Raw genomic sequence first — 17,348 nt, 5'->3', positions numbered from 1 at the left:
TTTTTTTTTTTATTGCACAAGGCATCTGATAGCCAGGCTCACTAATATTTTTTACAGAAATCAGAATATGTATCTGTAACAAATGAATTGAACCACAAGTCTTAGAAATGCATTTGACCTTGCTGTCAAGATCATATCTTACATAAAAGAGAGCGGGTGGGAGAGCACGTGGAGTGTTGTAAAATACAGGGGAAGCTATGTCTTGAGCCTCTTTGCGGGGAAGACAAGGTTGTGTGTATTTCTTTCCTCTGTTCCTCATCATAATCCTTCATTCTGCACAGGGGAACTATAACACTTTGTACACTGAAATATAGTCTCAAATATAAACAGCAAAAGCCCACATACAGATCCTCCTGTCATTGGAGTGTTTGGCAAGGAGGACAGTGAGGGGTTTCAAAATCTCTGAGAGGTTATCTTGGTTTAAGAAGTCTCGCTGTGCATCTCCAAGAACTTGAATAATAAACTGCATCGGGCTAAAGCTGACTTTTTCTGTGTGCTCCAATCCCAGCACTCTTTTCTTGGAGGACAGAATAAAGGTGTTTCTTTACCTCCGAAATATACACGGCATTCCTTCAAACATCACCTATCAGCCAACACGACCAGAATATTCTGTTCTCATCTGGGTTCCCAGTGATTAATGAGAGTTCTCCATGAGATTGTCCCGACTGCCAGAATTAGACCCATGGAGATGGATAATGGGAATCCTTTCCCTCTTTCTTTTTGGACATTGGTCACAAGGGCATGTTTGCAGTACCTAATAATTACAGTCGTCATGGGAACTTGGTACGTGCACACGACGCACATTAACTCCTTCAACTCCTTCCGTTTTCCTCCGTCCTGTTTTCCACCCTCTCTTGTTCCCTTTCCAATATGCAAAAGATCTTTCTCCTTTTTTCTCAATTCTTCTTTCATCCCCCTTTCCTCCCTCCCCTCCCTCCATTTCCTTTTAAAACAATAAAGACAGATTTAAAATTTTTGACAAGCCATATTTCACTTAAAGAAAGAAAAAAATTAAAATATACACCAGCAAATAGATGAAAGATAAAAGAGGTATTGTATTCAATCGTTCATTTTCAAAAACCGTGTACACATACCAAAGTGGTAAGTAACAATCAAATATCTTACTTTAGTATTTTTAACTTTTATTGGTACATTTTAGAGAGATACAAGCATCATATTCACCCTATGCAATTTGTACCTGTACATAATCAACTGAATTTAAATATGTTAATGTTTGTAACTAAATAAGAAAACTCATGATATGAAGACCTATAACATTTCATATATATGTATATGTGTGTGTGTTCATTTTATTAGTGAAGGCAAAATCACATTAATTAGCGTGTACATAGTTTAACCATGTAGGTAAACTTTAATTGTCTGTATAAGGTTTTGTAACATATATAGGTTTATATATAGAAAAATTACCTTTATACAGTAAATAGAATGCAAGAAGTATATAGAGAAGGCAAGGCAGTTGTAAACACTATACACAGCATGAAATATAGACACTACATATATTGTTTTTTGGTTTTTTTGGGGGGGTTGGTTTTTTTGTTTTTGTTTTTGTTTTTTGAGACAGGGTCTCACTATGTAGTTGAGACTGATCTGGCACTCACTAGGTAGGCCAGGCTGGTCTCAAACTCACAGCGATCTTCCTGCCTCAGCCTCCCGAGTGCTAGGATTACAGGCCTAAGCCACCATGCCCAGCTTACTACATATACTGTTGGACTGAAAAGACAGTATGCAGTCTGTTTCTATATATTCCATGTAAGGTATACAGGTGTTGAATAACATGCTACAAGGAATAGAACACCCAGAATACTCGCGTATATTATACACCCTGCAATTTACAGATGGTTGTCACATATACTGGTTTGATTCATCCTGAATGGTCCTACGTACTACCTTTTAATTGAATAGTTCTACAAAACCAATATGCGTGCCATAGCAGCTTTTGAATTTTCACATTGCTCCCCCTCCCGGGCTGCCAGTTTGTGATCAGTATTCCCAGGATGCTGGCTATTAAGATATTTTCAGATGAGGATATGTTCACCAGTTCACAACTGCATCATAAATCAAGGGCTTTGTAACCTTCAAGAGAGACAATGGCTTACACTGCACTCGAGTGCAATGTATCATAGGCAAGATACTTGCATACACGGAGCGCATATGTTGAAAGCCACATATATATACTGGCCAACAAACACATCATGACCCCACAGGCTTCCTTCCTTAGCACTGTTTTAATGTATGTATCTAAAGATGGTAGTTACTATTTCTTTCTTGCCTTTTTACTGCTCCCCACGTGTTTTACTTGGGTGTTTTTTGTTGTTGTTTTCTTTTTTGAGGTTCTTCTCTATCCCCCAAGCCTGATATTCTTAGTGGCAAATCACATCGGTAAAGTAAATCCTACTGAGGCTGAAGAACTTACTCAAGCTTTCATAGTACAATCTAGAGACCTGGAAAGCTGCATGTGCTGGCATCTATATCTGGAATCTAAGTACCCTGAAAGGCTGAAGGATTGGAAGTTCCTTAGCAGGCTGAGCAACTGAGTAATTTAGTGAAATCTCGTCTCAAAATTTTAAAAAAGTTAATACTAAAAATAAAATAAAAAGGACTATGTAGGTAGCTCAACATGAAGGTCCTGGGCTCAATCCCAAGTACAGGGTGGTGGTGGGGGAGGAGAGCACAGAAATTCAAAAAATTGATTGTTGAAAGATTGATTGATGGATGGATGAGATTGATTATTTTCACAGCATGGAAAACCAAATGGTGTGACTGAATCTGTGCATTGCATGTTAAATGGCAAATCTTCCATGAGTCCATTCTGCCTCCTGGCCTTCAACTGTGGAATGAAATAGGAATTTCCCAGACCTCCCTGCTAAGGAAGGTCGACTTTGAATTTGGGTGATAATGCACTCGGAACCGTGGAGGGCTTTGTGACTCCCAAGATATTTAATTCAGCATGTCAGTGTCTCGGGGGTCACGCTCTTTCCTGGGTCACACATCATCTCAAAATCCTTATAACCTATATGACGAGCTGTTTTACAGCTAAACTCACTGTCACAATGAACAGAAGACATGAGAATAGCCATCTGCCCAGAGTTGCTCAGTTTTGTGGGTTATCTGTAAAACTTGCTGATTCTCCTTCAGCCTGCCTTTGCTACTGCGAGCCAATTAATGAGATAATTTCTTTGTCTCATAGGTGTCAAGCACACTTAGGACCCAGACTAATGCACACTTCCGTGCGTGGTGATTTTTTGTAGTGCGGACAGGACAAAAACATCACCATATCTAAAAGTGCCATTGTACCAGACTTCTTATATTTCATGGAATGTTGCTTGACTTTTTTTTCTCACTCAGCCTTTAAAATATGTCTGAATATGTGCTTAGTACCCTTTGAAATAAGGATCAAAAGACTCATGCATGTATTTATAATTTGTCATTGTAAAGCTTATCTTCCTTCCTATTTTTATCTCTCTGTGACCTGTCATCTATCCATCTTTTTATTTCCTTCTTTCCTTCTTCCTTTCTTTTCTTTCACTTCTAGTGAAAGAACGAAGTATATTTCCAAAGGATATGAAATCCTGAAAATATTCCTAGAAGCATGTAGTTTTCCTTTATCATTCTTGAACATGCACTGGTGAATGCAAAACACAGGGAAAATGTAATGAAGATGCCATCATGCTAGGCTTAAGATTTGCTGTTTTTTGAAGACGTCTTCCTCAAAATTTTTATTTTTATGAATACATGCTGACGATGCATAAAATTTACACTTTTCAAGGGAGTTGTTTCATGTACACAGCATGTCTTCATGCTACTTCCTTCTGCCTCCCCCCTTCCTCTCTTCCTTCTGTTCCCATTTCTAAAAGACTTATGTCCCCATTTCTTACTATTATCTCTATTTTATGCCATTCTTTATTCATGTCCTGCGTTTCTCATAGAACAGAAACTATGTTATACTTAGGCTTATTTGTCTGACTTATCTCATTCAGTGTTGTATTCTCAAAATGCCTCCATTTTGCTACAAGTGACTCAAATTAATCTTTTTTATGGCAGAATAGTACTCCACATTGTATAAATACCACATTTTAAAAACCATTCCTCTGTTATAGAAACTATGTATGATTTCATCGTATGTGTCTGACTTACTCACTCAGTATTGTGGTCTCAAAATGCCTCCACTTTTCTACAAATGACTCAGGTTTATCTTTTTGTGGCAGAGTAGTAGTCCAAGTTGTATAAATACCACATTGTTCAATCTGTTCATCTGTTAATGAACATGAACACATAGGCTGCTTCAAATAGTTTAGTATTATGAATTGTGCTGCTGTGAGCATAATTATGCATGAATCGCTGTGATACGATACCCTTAATTCTCTTGGGAACATACCCAGAAGAGGAACATCTTGTCAGAATGGGATTTCTATATTTAGTTATTTTAGGAATATCTATCTCGGTATTGAAAGTGCTTGGACTACTTTCCATTACTACCAAGAGTGTGTCAGGGTTGCTTTCTCCCCAAAGACTCCATGGCTTTTGTTATTATTTGATTTCTCTTTTCTCTCCATTTATTTTCTGAGACAGGGTCTAACAATGTCATTCAGGCTGGACTTGAGCTCACGACATAGCCCAGTCCAGCTTTGAGGTTTGTTTTGTGTCTTTGTTTTGTTGTTTATTTGTTTTGTTTTGTTTGTTTTTCATACTGGGGATCAAACTCAGGACCTTGTGCTTTTCAGGCAGGTGGCAGTGACACTGAGCTAAATCTCCAGCCCAGGCTGGGTTTGAATTCATGGTGATCCTCCTGCCTTAGCCTCCTGAGTGCTAGGATAACAGGGGTGCAGCAGCACACCCAGGACGTTATTTACTGTTTTTGAGATGACCATTCTTTCTGGAATTAGATGGAATCTTTTCAGCCTTGGGATAATTTGCATTTCTGCAATGGCCAGAGATGTTGGATACGTTTTCACGGATCGATGGGTCGTTTGTACTTCTGAGAAGTGTCTCGTAAGAGTGTGGAAAAAGTATCAAATGATAGAAGTGCATTGCATGAAAGCAGGCTGTATCTGCTTGGATACATCCTTTTCATTCACAAAACTGCCGCAAGCTGCATCCAAATTATCTTGGCATTTAGAGTCTTCCCCACCCACAGGAAAGCGCAGACCTGAGTTTCTCTCATTCCTCTCTCTTGTCACCCACTCCTAGGGACCCAAACCAGCCCGTCCCACAGGACACCAAGTTCATCCACACCAAGCCCAACCGCTTCGAGGAGGTGGCCTGGTCCAAGTACAATCCCAAGGACCAGCTGTACCTGCACATCGGCCTGAAACCCCGAGTGCGGGATCACTACCGCGCCACCAAAGTGGCTTTCTGGCTGGAGCTGGTCCCCCACCTGCACAACCTGAACGAGATCTTCCAGTACGTGTCCACCACCACCAAGGTGCCCCCGCCCGACATGACCTCTTTCCCCTACGGCACCCGCCGCTCTCCGGCCAAGATCTGGCCGACCACCAAGCGCCCGGCCATCACCCCCGCCAACAGCCCGAAACAGGCCAAGGACGCGCAGAAACCCGGGCCCGAGGACACCACGGTACTCATCGAGACCAAGCGCGATTACTCCACGGAGCTGAGCGTCACCATCGCCGTGGGCGCCTCGCTGCTGTTCCTCAACATCCTGGCCTTCGCCGCCCTTTACTACAAGAAGGACAAGAGGCGCCACGAAACGCACCGGCGCCCCAGCCCGCAGAGGAACACCACCAACGACATCGCGCACATCCAGAACGAGGAGATCCTGTCCCTGCAGATGAAGCAGTTGGAGCACGACCACGAGTGTGAATCCCTGCAGGCCCACGACACCCTGAGGCTCACCTGTCCCCCCGACTACACGCTCACGCTGCGCCGCTCGCCCGACGACATCCCATTGATGACGCCGAACACCATCACCATGATCCCCAATGCGCTGCCGGCCATGCAGCCGCTGCACACGTTCAACACCTTCAGTGGGGGGCAGAACAGTACGAATTTACCGCACGGACACTCCACCACCCGAGTATAGCTCTCCTCCGCCCGCCTCCCCTCCCTCTCGCAGCGGACGTCGAGAGACTCGGAAAGACAACGTGTGCACACCGCACTGGGAGACCCTGGGCACTCCACACTGGGAGACCCTGGGCACTCCACACCGGGAGCCCTCTTCTTCCGGCCGCCCTCGACGACATTTCCCTGGCCTGGTAGACCCACGTCTTTGCACCCTACGAAATGTGAAGAGCCGACAGTTCTCCGACCCACGCTGCTTTAAAGTTTCTCACCCATCCCCCGAGACCTCTCTCATCCACAGCTTCCTCTCCCTCTGCCCGCCCACCCGCCCTCCGACTTTTTTTTAATTTAAAAAGGATTACAATTGGAAAAAAAAAAAAAAGAGTTCTCTACGTGCCATACCATGGATGGCTCAAAGTAAGCAAAGAGAGTATCTGTGCGTTCTTTTATTATTATTTTTTTTTTACCCAGCATACCTAAAGAGTTGTAAGGAAAAATGTAGAATTTTATTATTAAAATAAAAGACTTGACTATGCAGAAAAACAAAACCAATAAGATTCTGTGCAAAGAGCTGTTTTGCCAGCCTGAACTATATTTAAGAAACTTTGTAAAAATAAAAAAAATGAAATTGTATATAGCTGTGAGTTTGAACTTATATATATATGTATATGTATATACACATACACACACACATACATTGGTCATATCACCACTTGTTTCCTCCCCAGCAACAACAAGCAAACCCACAAAAAACAAAGCTCTGGTTCTTCATAATTTGTGGTTTAAAGAAGAAAAAAAAAGGAAATGGGATTTTTTTAGTTCATGTGTGAGAGGATGTGGTGTCATGAAAGAGAAACCCTGACCGTCCATGTAGGCTGAGCCCCCTTTTCCAGTTTTGCAAAATGCATGAGACAGAACATTCTTAGGGAGACTGTTATGTTTATTATCTTTTTTTCTTCCTCTCAAAACTTATTTTCTGGTATAGTCAACCTTCCTCAAATTCCCCACGCAACGTTGTTTCCCCGAGTTGAGGATATCGAGGCATATGTCGAATTCAGGGACACATACAGACAGCCAGCGAGGAGACAGGAGAGGGAGAGAGAGAGAGAGAGAGAGAACAAAAAAACCCAAACACACCGTAATACAAGTCTCATTCTGTAATCCTGACCCTTTGAATATATTTAGCAAGAGTTCCTTCCCATCCTAGGATGTTGCCAAAAGGGAGAGAAAGCTTGTCTTTGGAAGGATTGTGCCTCCCCTAGTCAATACGGCTTTGTGTTTCACTACAGCTGCAGGGGCTGTGGCTTTGGGGCTACCTGCTTAGCGTAAATAATCAGCTCTAGGGAGCTTTGCTTTTTGTTTAAGCAGTGTGTCTCTTATTTACAAGCAACCAAGCCCCCCACACACACCTCCAAAAAATCTCCCTATCATTTATGGGATAAAACATATGCTTGTCTGAAAAACAGCACTTTTTGCACATTTGTGTAGCAATCACCATTAATGAACAGCCCAGAAAAGAAGGAAAAAAAAAAATCCCCAAATGACACCGTATGAGGAATTCTTTGAATGGGTCCTCTGGGTAATTCAGAGAGCTGCACTGTCAAGGAAATCAATAGAAATTATTCACCCACTTTGAATTTGCCACCTTCAGATTGGTCCCTTGTCATGGCTCCTTTTCTTCCACTACTACTATCGTTATTTTTCCTCTAAGGGATGTCTTGGGGGTTGCAAGGTGGAATGAAACAGGAGAGTCATGGTTACGTTTCTTTCTTGCCCTTCAAATATGATTTCATCGCCAAGAAACAGTAGCCAAAGATGTTTGAACGTGGAGTGAGGACTGGTCTGGATTTGAAGTGCTGTAGAAATCCAGACTTAGATACCACGGTCCAGGTAGGTTTTTTGCATGAATGTGGTCCAGCTGCTTCCATTTCCCCACAGCAACAGCTTTTCACTTTTGAAATTTCCTGCACTAAAACGGTAGTGGTAGCTAAAAGTGTGTGATCTCTAGCTGTCCCCCCAAAAAAAAAAATTAAAAAGAGTTTTCAGAAATACAAAAAAAATATATATATATATATATCATGCAATCAATCCTGCTGCATATGTGGGTTCCATTTCAAGAGTTCCTCTCTGTATATATAAGCTTGTGGCATGTAGTGACCCCGACTTAGGACGCTCGAAGAACCAACAGTCCTTTCCTGACCGGGACATGTCATGGAGCGAATGTGTTGGCCCCAATTCATCATTCTCTTCTAAAGCAATTTTCCAAGCCATTTCCTGCAAGCTATGTTCCATCCCCCGGAGGCTTAGAGCAAACAGGAGACCTGCGAAGGGACTGGATGGCTTTCCCATCGCTGCTGGCTCTGTATGTTTGTAACACGAATTCCAGTATCTGTTTCGTCTTCTGCTAGCAGTGTGTACCCTCATGCGTCCGTCCGCCTCGTGACGTTTGGATAAGGACACAGAGTTCATGTTTAGTGAATAATTTTAGCTTTTACAGAGGATTATGAGCAAAAGCAATTTAATACATCGTAAAGGATATCTTATTTCTACATGGAAAGAGGTTATAGAATCTTCCTAGAGTTCTATGAGATTAAAAAAAAAAGGATATACTTGCTATCTATAAAAAAGAGAAAAAAGAAAAAAAGGAGAAAAAAAACAAGAAAAAAAATACTTTCTTAGGCTTTTATTCTCGATCTTCAAAGGCACGCAGGGTTTAATGGTTCATTGGGTTATTATTTTGCAATTTTGTTTTTTGATTTTGCCTTAAGTAATGATAGAAGATATATATGGCTGGACACATATGTATAAACTTTTCAGCAGCATTTTTAATAATAAAATATCACAGTATTTTCTAATGCTTTGTGCAAATAATTATGTGTCCATTCTTTCTTTGTAGGTGGTGCATGTTGTTTGTTTTGTTGTCGTTTTATCATCCTGGTAGCCCTTTCTCTCTGGTAGAGAGCAACAGTGCTTTTGACATTAAGACTATAAAGGGGTGAACTCAAGTGGGGGGAGATGAGTGATTTGGTTTGGCTTGGTGCACAGTGTTTTGCTCTGCCTTTGAGGTAGCTGCCCTTGGCTTCCTTGGGCAGGCCAGGTCCTGCCTGTGTTAGAAGGTTTCCTTTCTTTCCTTCCACCACTGCCCATTCTGGCAGCGCTTTGAGTCCTGCCTGACAGGCGAGTGCTATAAAGCTGCCCAGCAGAAAGCACGCTGTGAGCACATCTTTAAGGGACACCAAGCATCCCCACTGACCTCTCTCAGGATGTGGGTGCCTCGGTCCTACTGTGGGCACGTCCATTCTCGAGTCCTCCGAGGGGTCCTGCCACCCACATTTTACTCGACCGGCAGAGGGGCACATCCCTGCCCAACTGGCATGGGATAAAAGGGGATGTAGGCAGCTGGACACCCAGAGCCAGAAGGGAGGAGAGCTCCACTCTGAACCACTTAGGGCCCCTCAGAGAGCAGCCTCTCCCTCAGGAGTGCGTGCAGTCAAGCTTTGCAAGGACTGAGAGGTAAAATCCCCAGCCAAGTGCCGCAGAAAGAAACAAAGTGTTGTAGTACTGTATTTCACCTCTGTGTGACGGTACTGGTGGTGGTTTTGGAAAAATGTGTGCATGTGAAGATGCATGTGTGTGTACCCATACACACACAGACACTGTGCATATACATTACATCACACACATACACCATACATACACATGCACCGTATACATGACATACGGATGCAAGCATGGATATACATATTTACACACACAGATACCATAGATATCTGCTATAGCATAGGTTGACACCATCTGCATATTATGCATATGTGTATACATGAAGATATAGACATAAAATATATGCATTCGACCCTTGATTTATGAACTCAGTCCCTTTCAGAGGTTTGTTTGTAACTCTAGTCGGCCAGCGCAGGCTCGGCTCCTCCGCCCGGCCTTCAGCGTCTCTCTCCTGCACACAGCAGATCTCAGGGTCCTTAGAGAGACGCTGGCCCGGGGTTCTCAGTGAACCCCACACAGGAGAGGACGCTGTCCTGTTGCTTCCAGAGCTCTGTAGTGGTTCAGTCTGCGTCTGAGACCATGTGGAAGCACACGCAGCTGGCATTTGGCCCATAACTCAAGACTTTGGTCTTAAATTAAATATAAAATTCTGGTTTTAAAAATAAAATCCCAGGTTGTTTGTATGTCAGGTTGGTCATAACGGGCGATCCACCGTATTTGCATTTTACTTCATAAATGCTGTGAAGCCCCCTGTAGTGCTAGTATCTCTAAATATAGTTCATGAGATGCTGGCTCAATTTGCTGTGCTCACAAGTGATACCTCAATAAGGTGAAACATGTACAAGAAGGTGCGTGGTGTACACATGCTCCACACAGAGGCAGGTACATGTGCAGTTTAAATGTGTAAACTTGGAATGTTTATTAAATGTACACACACACACACACAAATCATACAAATATGTACATGTAGGTGGGTGCTTCTGTACACATGTGTAGCTATGGATGTGTGTATGTGTGCCTGCCCAGGGTCAACGCATTATGCAGGAAAACACTCCACCATATTCCACACAGAAGCATGTATTCGCGGAAATGCATGCACTTTACACACTTGATGGTTGCACATGTGTGGAAACACACACCACATATGTGCACGCAGATATACATGTTCCTTAAATTCTCCAAATATCACCTGCATGAAGTGCGTAAATGCACAGAGAAACACATATCCTTATGTACGCAAACAAATGACATGCATCTGCTTGTATGTGTGGTGTGCTTAGATAATCGTGGACACAGATACATATCTGTGTCTATGCCCAACGCAGATGCTTATCTACTAGATCCATGTGTGTTGCATATCTATTGATTGTATTTTCCATTATATGTGTACACACACGCATTGAAGCACAAATTATATACCCATCTGCCTCTGAATACATATTCCCGTAAATACACGTGTAAACATGTCATAGAAATGCATCTTAAAGGATTTGAATCTAATCTATTAGCAAACATTAGCTGAATCTCCCATTTTTTTGCCAGTTTACACATTTTTAGCCTTCTAGAATGTAAAAATAGATGCATTCATTCATGCCTTCGGCAGATTTTTTGGAATATCCACTCCACACCATGCCTTGTGTTCCGTCACTTAAAGATAGCCTTAAGCCAGGCACGGCGGTGCACTCCTGCGATCCCAACAAGTCGGAAGCATGAGGCAAGAGATTCACAGGTTCAGACTCAGCCCAGGGAATGTAGCAAAACCCTGTCTCAAAATGAAATAGCAAAAGTAAGTCTGCTGGGGGGCACTTGTTTAGCTGGCCTGAGGCTGGGGGTTCAATCCCCAACACCGCAAAAAGAAAATAACTAGAAGAATGGATCAAGCTCCTTTAACGCCCTAACTTGGAGTAGGTAGGGGAGCCCAGAGCTGGTGAACCGAAGTGGGTGCTGGACACAGTACAGTCCTTGCTAAAGAAAGTCTAGTCCCAGCCCCTTTCTCTCATCTTTGAGGGGCAGGAGCCATTTTCAAGGAGGTCCTCTGAATGCCAGGTCTTTGGAAGTGGGGGGGGGCATTGAGGTGGTCAGAGGAGGCAAAATTCTTCACCTTCAAAGGGAGAGGACCTAGAAGTTTGGGCAACAGTGGCCACTTCAGCATTGAAGTAAACCATCAGAGATTGTTCGAAAGTAACAGTAGCCAGCCGATAGGAGAGAAGGGGTGTGCACTTTGTCCTGGGGTAAAGGGGGAAACTCCAAGTGGAGTCACAAAGTGGTGTGACCGTCTCTTCACGTCTGAAGCTACCTCCCATGCAGGGCCACTCCCAGGAAGGGCTCTGCTGCGCCAACTGCAGATCCCCATCCAGGCGTGTGCAGGGGGTCCGCGTGTCTCCCCCACAAGGTGGCACCGCGCTCAGATGCATGTCTTTGACTATTCCCCCACTCTTTTGGGGGCTGTGCACTGGAGAAGTCAAGAGGATGATTTGAAACAGGATGAGGGAGATTTGAAGACATTAAAAGAGGCAGTGAGAGGAATCACTGGCAAGTTAGATATTGGGGTCCTTTCAGGGGTGATGGAGAGATGGACCAAAGGTACATCTGGGCTCATTAAAAAATTTTCCACAGCATGTGATGGTGTGTGACTGTAATCCCAGCACTCTGGAGGCTGAGGCAGTAGGGTTACAAGTTGGAGCAGAAGAGAGAGAGAGAGAGAGAGAGAGAGAGAGAGAATGAAAGAAAGAATCTTTACACAGTGTTATAATTACATTTCCAGAAATGCTACAGCACAGTGCTGGATGTTAACTTGGACCCACTTGTGCGCTAACAATATTGAGCCACGAAGGTAGATGTATGAAGTTTAAGAGTACAGCTGTCTTCGGTGGCAAAACAACGAAGGAAAAAGCAGTTGGCTGTCTGCTGGGGTACTTTTCAGAGACAGGGGTCAGTTATTTATGTGGTGTCTGCCCACAGAGGCTGTAGGCTTCCTCCCTGAAATGACGCTGTGCAGGCAAGCATGTCCCTGTGAGCACTGATTCACCCAGATTCACGATGGTGTTGATTACCAAGCTGGCCAAGTGGCGGGGTTATTGTTTGTTGTTTTTTTCTTCTCCTTTATCAGAACTTCTTTGAAATGTCTGTCTCGTCTCTCTTTAAAAAAAAATCTAGGTTGGGGGAAGCAAACAAAAGTGAAAATCTCTCAGCAGGGATTCTCAAGAACATATTTCAAGAAGTAGAAGCAGAGATGGAGGGACAAAGGGGGTGGGAAGGGAAGGGGTCATCATGAAGATGGAGAGGAGTTTGTGAATGCACCATCTCTCCAGGTGAACCAAACTACGGTGCCTGACAACCACGCCCAGACATAAACGTTTAAAAAAGAAAAAGGTGGACATAGAGAGTAAGATCTGTCACCAGGATGCCTTGCTGAAACGTGACCCTCCACGGGCGCACTCTAGAGAACACACTGACCCTTGATGGTCTAGACGTACGTGGAAAGGGATTAGGGCTCCCCGGCAAAGACTGCTCGATACTGACCTCGCTGGCAAACAGCTGAGGTGGGACGGAAATGTCACCCAAGATCCTTGGACTCCAGACTCAGCCTTTCACAGAATAAGTGAATATTGAGATAGATTCCTGGTACCCCAGTATAGGATCCTAAAAGTTCCCCATAGAAACCACAACGTGGAACCATCCCTAATTACAGGTATTAGAAGCCCTCACACGCTTCCACTGTGAAATGAGTCAAACCAGGTTTTAATGTCTTCGGGGGTTAAGCTTATTTACACAACACACTTGAGTTTCCTGTGGTAAAACGCATTAAGTATCAACAGGGTGTGCACGCTAAACCACTGCTGGGTTTTCTTCTTATTTCAAGTACAGTTGACCCTTGACTTACCAACTCAATCCTTTCCCCGAGGGCTCGTTGTAACTCTGGTTGGTTGTAAGTCAATGCAGCTGCGATCTAGATATTGGCTAGCGTATGTGCCATAGAGAAGGAGAGGCAGATGGATCTTCCATTAACCTAATCAACGGAAGTGGTTTGTAAGGCAGGTCGGTGGTAACTTGAGGATCCGCTGTGTTTCCCAAATGACTGCATCTTTCAAGCATCGGTTAAAGAAGGGGAAACATTCTCACAGTGTTGGGGTGTGTAGACAGACGTAGAGGGTCTAGCCCAGGACACGTCTGGGATATATGGTCTACCCTAGAGCTCCTACATGATGAAACTGCACAGCCTGTGACCGAAACCGTAGGTAGTTGTAACACAATGGTATTTGTGTATCTCAACATCTCTACACACATAATGATTGCTACTGAAACTAGGCAACAGTTTTCAACTTTGCTATCATCGTAGGGGAGCATTGTTTTCTCCGTGCCCTGAAATATCCTTAAGCAATAAATGACTATATAAAAATAGCAAAGCCCAGGGCTTTTACACTGAACTACATCCTCGGATCTCTTCTTATTCCTGTTTCGAGATGGGATCTTGCTAACTCACGAAATAGCTCAGGCTCTGCTCCAACTTGAAATCCTTCCGCCGCAGCCTTGCACCGTGCTGGGCCTAGAGGCGTTTCACCATTTCCGGTTTGCAGGCATGCTTTGAAAACAAATGCCCAGCGTCCTTACGGACCATTTAAAGAACCTTGAATCACTTCAAGGATGAAAAGGTTCCAGTCCAAATATGTTGTAGAAAAAGCATTTGAAGCAAACACTCAGGTTTCAAAAATATTGACTCGATCCTGTAAAGAATAAGAACTTACTTGGAAATGGAAACCTTTGGAATAACCTTTAGAATGTGTTCTCAATAAGTTACAGGCGCGAAGCCACTGACTCCTTACACCAGCCTCAGAGTACAACTTTCTCTCTTTTCACAGGTGAGGAGTCAGGTACAGAAGGATCAGTGAGCTGCAGGAAACTCCACCATGAAAAACAAAGCAGCCAGTGTTCGCATTGGCCTGAGTGTGTGCTCTCCCCGAATGTTTACTAAAGTCCTCTTTCAGTGCAGATCTACGTCCCCTGCAGTCATTTTCCAAAGTGCCAAAAACATACAGAAACCAAATGCAAAAGTAAATAAGTAAATAAAAGCCTCTGTTATCCTTGCCTGCCTTGACTACATGAAGCCTTCAATCTTTAAACGTGTACGTATAAGACACTCCCATAACCCTTGAATCTATGCAGGGTAGATTCAGGGTATGGAAACCATTGTGTAGAGTCGCATGGCAGCTGACGTTTTAATTTTTTCTTTCTCATTTTACCTGTAGCGCAGGACACAAAACATGTGCTGCTACAAAGTGCTTACCAAAGACATCATGATGACGGGTTTTGGGGAAAAAGTAGCAGTTGCCTGACATGAAAATCAATAGCCCCAAACTCCTCACCAACTGCCTGTCAGTTTCCTGTGAGTGCCCGGGTCAAGAAATAAGAAGCTGCTTTTTCTTTGTTTGTTTGTCTCTTTCTTGTTTCCATTAAGATTCTTGGTACATTTTAGGTAAACAATACATTTACATTCATCATGGGGAACTTGCACCTTTACATGATGTATCTTGGTTCTTCTTTTTTTCCCCATTCACCTGCCCTCCCTCTTCCCCCTCCACCCTCCCTGTTTACAGAGACTTTGTTTCCATGTTTTTCCTTTTCTAGTCTTTAAGAAATAAGAAGCTGTTTTAATCGGCTTACCATCCCAAGAGTGTCACTGTGTCCTCCTGGGTTGTACAAGGATCTCCCATTCCCAGAGTGAAGCCATCCTGCTGCAAAGGGAGTTTCTGCTCCTCTCTTAAACAAACTTAAAAGGGTCTATTCTCTTTGTGGTCAAGGACATAATCTCTGTCTGTGTAATGGTATCATTTTAAGGCAGAAAAGGCATCTGCCTGGAACATCTATGATATTTTTCATGTAATATTTTTCACTGCAAGTGTCCTTAACACACACCCACGTGCACATACACACTCCTCTACATATTGTTCTAGGTGTTGGCATGTCCCAAAGAGAGAGAGAGAGAGAGACAGAGAGAGAGAGACAGAGAGAGGGAGAGAGAGAGAAACTTCACTGGCAATTTGGTAGCTATTTGTGTTTCTTTAAGTCACAGTTTTATAATAGACTTTTTGGGTTTGATTTTTTAAAAAATACTATGGTATTTCCTTTCTCCTACCCTTCCCGTTTCCCCTACACCTTTAGCCCTTTTCTTTCTATTTCACAGTGTCAATTATACCATTAGAACCTAAAAAAGTACCAATAAACTCAATGAGAAAAAAAAAAAAAAAAAAAAAAAAAACCAAAATCAAAAAACAAACAAAAAAACTGTGGTATTTCCCCCCAGCATAGTGAAATACCAGGCACATGGGATCCAGATGTAAACAAAACTCATTTTTTTTATTTTTAAATCCTACTTTGTACATGTAAACTATAGGTCATTGTAAACCTTAATCTTTAAAAATTCATTAGGTTTATTGGTACCTTGTAGCTACACAATATGATGACATTCAGCATTGGGATATTGTACCTGTACATGATATATCTTGTTTCTTATTTTTCCCATTCCCTTGCCCTCCCTTTAACCCCTCCACCTCTCCCTTTTTATAAGTTTCTGGTTTTTCCTTTTCTCATATTTATTATTTTTCCTTTTTTCCTTCCCCCTAGGCCTCCCTTAACCCTTTAGACCTTTTCCTTACATTTTTTGTACACCTGTGTTCTCAGTGCAACCTACCACATAAATTTGGCTAGGAAAATTTCCGTTTTCTGTTCATTTTGGGCCCTAAAAAAGTTTCAGATTTTTAATTTTTTTTAAATTTATTTTTATTAGTGCCTGTTTGCAATGCATAATGGTTGCATTTATCATGGGGAGTTAATACACACTTGGGAGCATGTCAGATTTTGAATTTTTAATATAGGGAGGCTCAAACTGAAAGAAATTTTAGCTATGTTCTTCTAAACCAGGGAATCATTTTATAATCTTAATTAAATCTATCCTGTTCACTAGCAGACTCAAAGCTCAAACTAATATGTTAGGATGTCACAGTTATTTTAACTATTTATATATTAGAGAATATAAAGTGAGCAAAAAACATTAGTAAAAATTCCTTTCTTTAAAATAAGTGACAGTTAATTTCTAAAATAGACTTTGGACATTTTGTTCCAGTAATGGACAAATGAAAGAGTTGATGTCTCTAATTTTGAAAATAGACATTGCAATCTTATATTTTATTGTCTATGTAGGTGTTGATGGTAAAAAAATGTCAGAGTACATGTAAAATTTGGGGAGGATGAAACAATTACATCTCACTTTTTTTTTTTTCATTTGGTCTATGAGCCTGGAACTCTTGCATTTTGAGGAAATAAATGTAATGTAAAGTCTATCTTCTCCAGGGCCTAGACTTCTGGAGGAATTGTCATGCTGACATCCACACCAAGATATACCACAACGTGTTGTCCTTTATGGGGACACATTTCTATTGCAAGTAGCATGAGTGTGATGGTCACGGTGTGAATCCACCCTATCAAGAATGTTCCAGATAGCAGAGCGAGCTGTCTAACACAGAAGCCGTGATCATGTCCTAGAATCGGTCTTCGTACACCTTCCGGGATGTCTATCCCACTGAACATTGGACAAGTTGCTGTGAAGTCCGTAGAACTTGGAAGAGCTGTGGATTTTCATCCAGGTTTTATATTTCCTTTCTTGAAAGAGGGGCAGGGTATACACTTTTTTGTTGTTAATTTATTTGTTTGATTGCTTTCCTGGCTATAGAATGCTACTTCTTTTTCACCAAGTTTTTCCTACTTAGCAAAAATTTAAAAAAAATAAATAAAAAGGTGTACCTCAATTCATACTT

At 42.4% G+C, this 17,348-nt stretch overlaps 1 protein-coding gene across 12 annotated transcripts in view; it reads left to right on the top strand.

Annotated features, from left to right (window-relative positions):
- Nlgn4x (neuroligin 4 X-linked) overlaps positions 1 to 6,361 on the top strand; it is a 350,731-nt gene extending 344,370 nt beyond the window's left edge. For all 12 annotated transcript variants that reach the window (XM_033760136.1, XM_033760134.1, XM_033760129.1 and 9 more), the window contains one exon: positions 5,209 to 6,361. In XM_033760136.1, coding sequence (XP_033616027.1) covers positions 5,209 to 6,058 — 850 coding nt within the window. In that variant the 3' untranslated portion in view covers positions 6,059 to 6,361. The remainder of the gene's footprint in view (positions 1 to 5,208) is intronic.
- The last annotated feature ends 10,987 nt before the right edge of the window (positions 6,362 to 17,348 follow it).

Source organism: Fukomys damarensis, unplaced genomic scaffold, assembly GCF_012274545.1.
Source record: "Fukomys damarensis isolate Sample0158 unplaced genomic scaffold, DMR_v1.0_HiC HiC_scaffold_39, whole genome shotgun sequence".
Lineage (NCBI taxonomy): Eukaryota > Metazoa > Chordata > Mammalia > Rodentia > Bathyergidae > Fukomys > Fukomys damarensis.
This window is presented reverse-complemented; position numbering and strand designations above follow the sequence as displayed.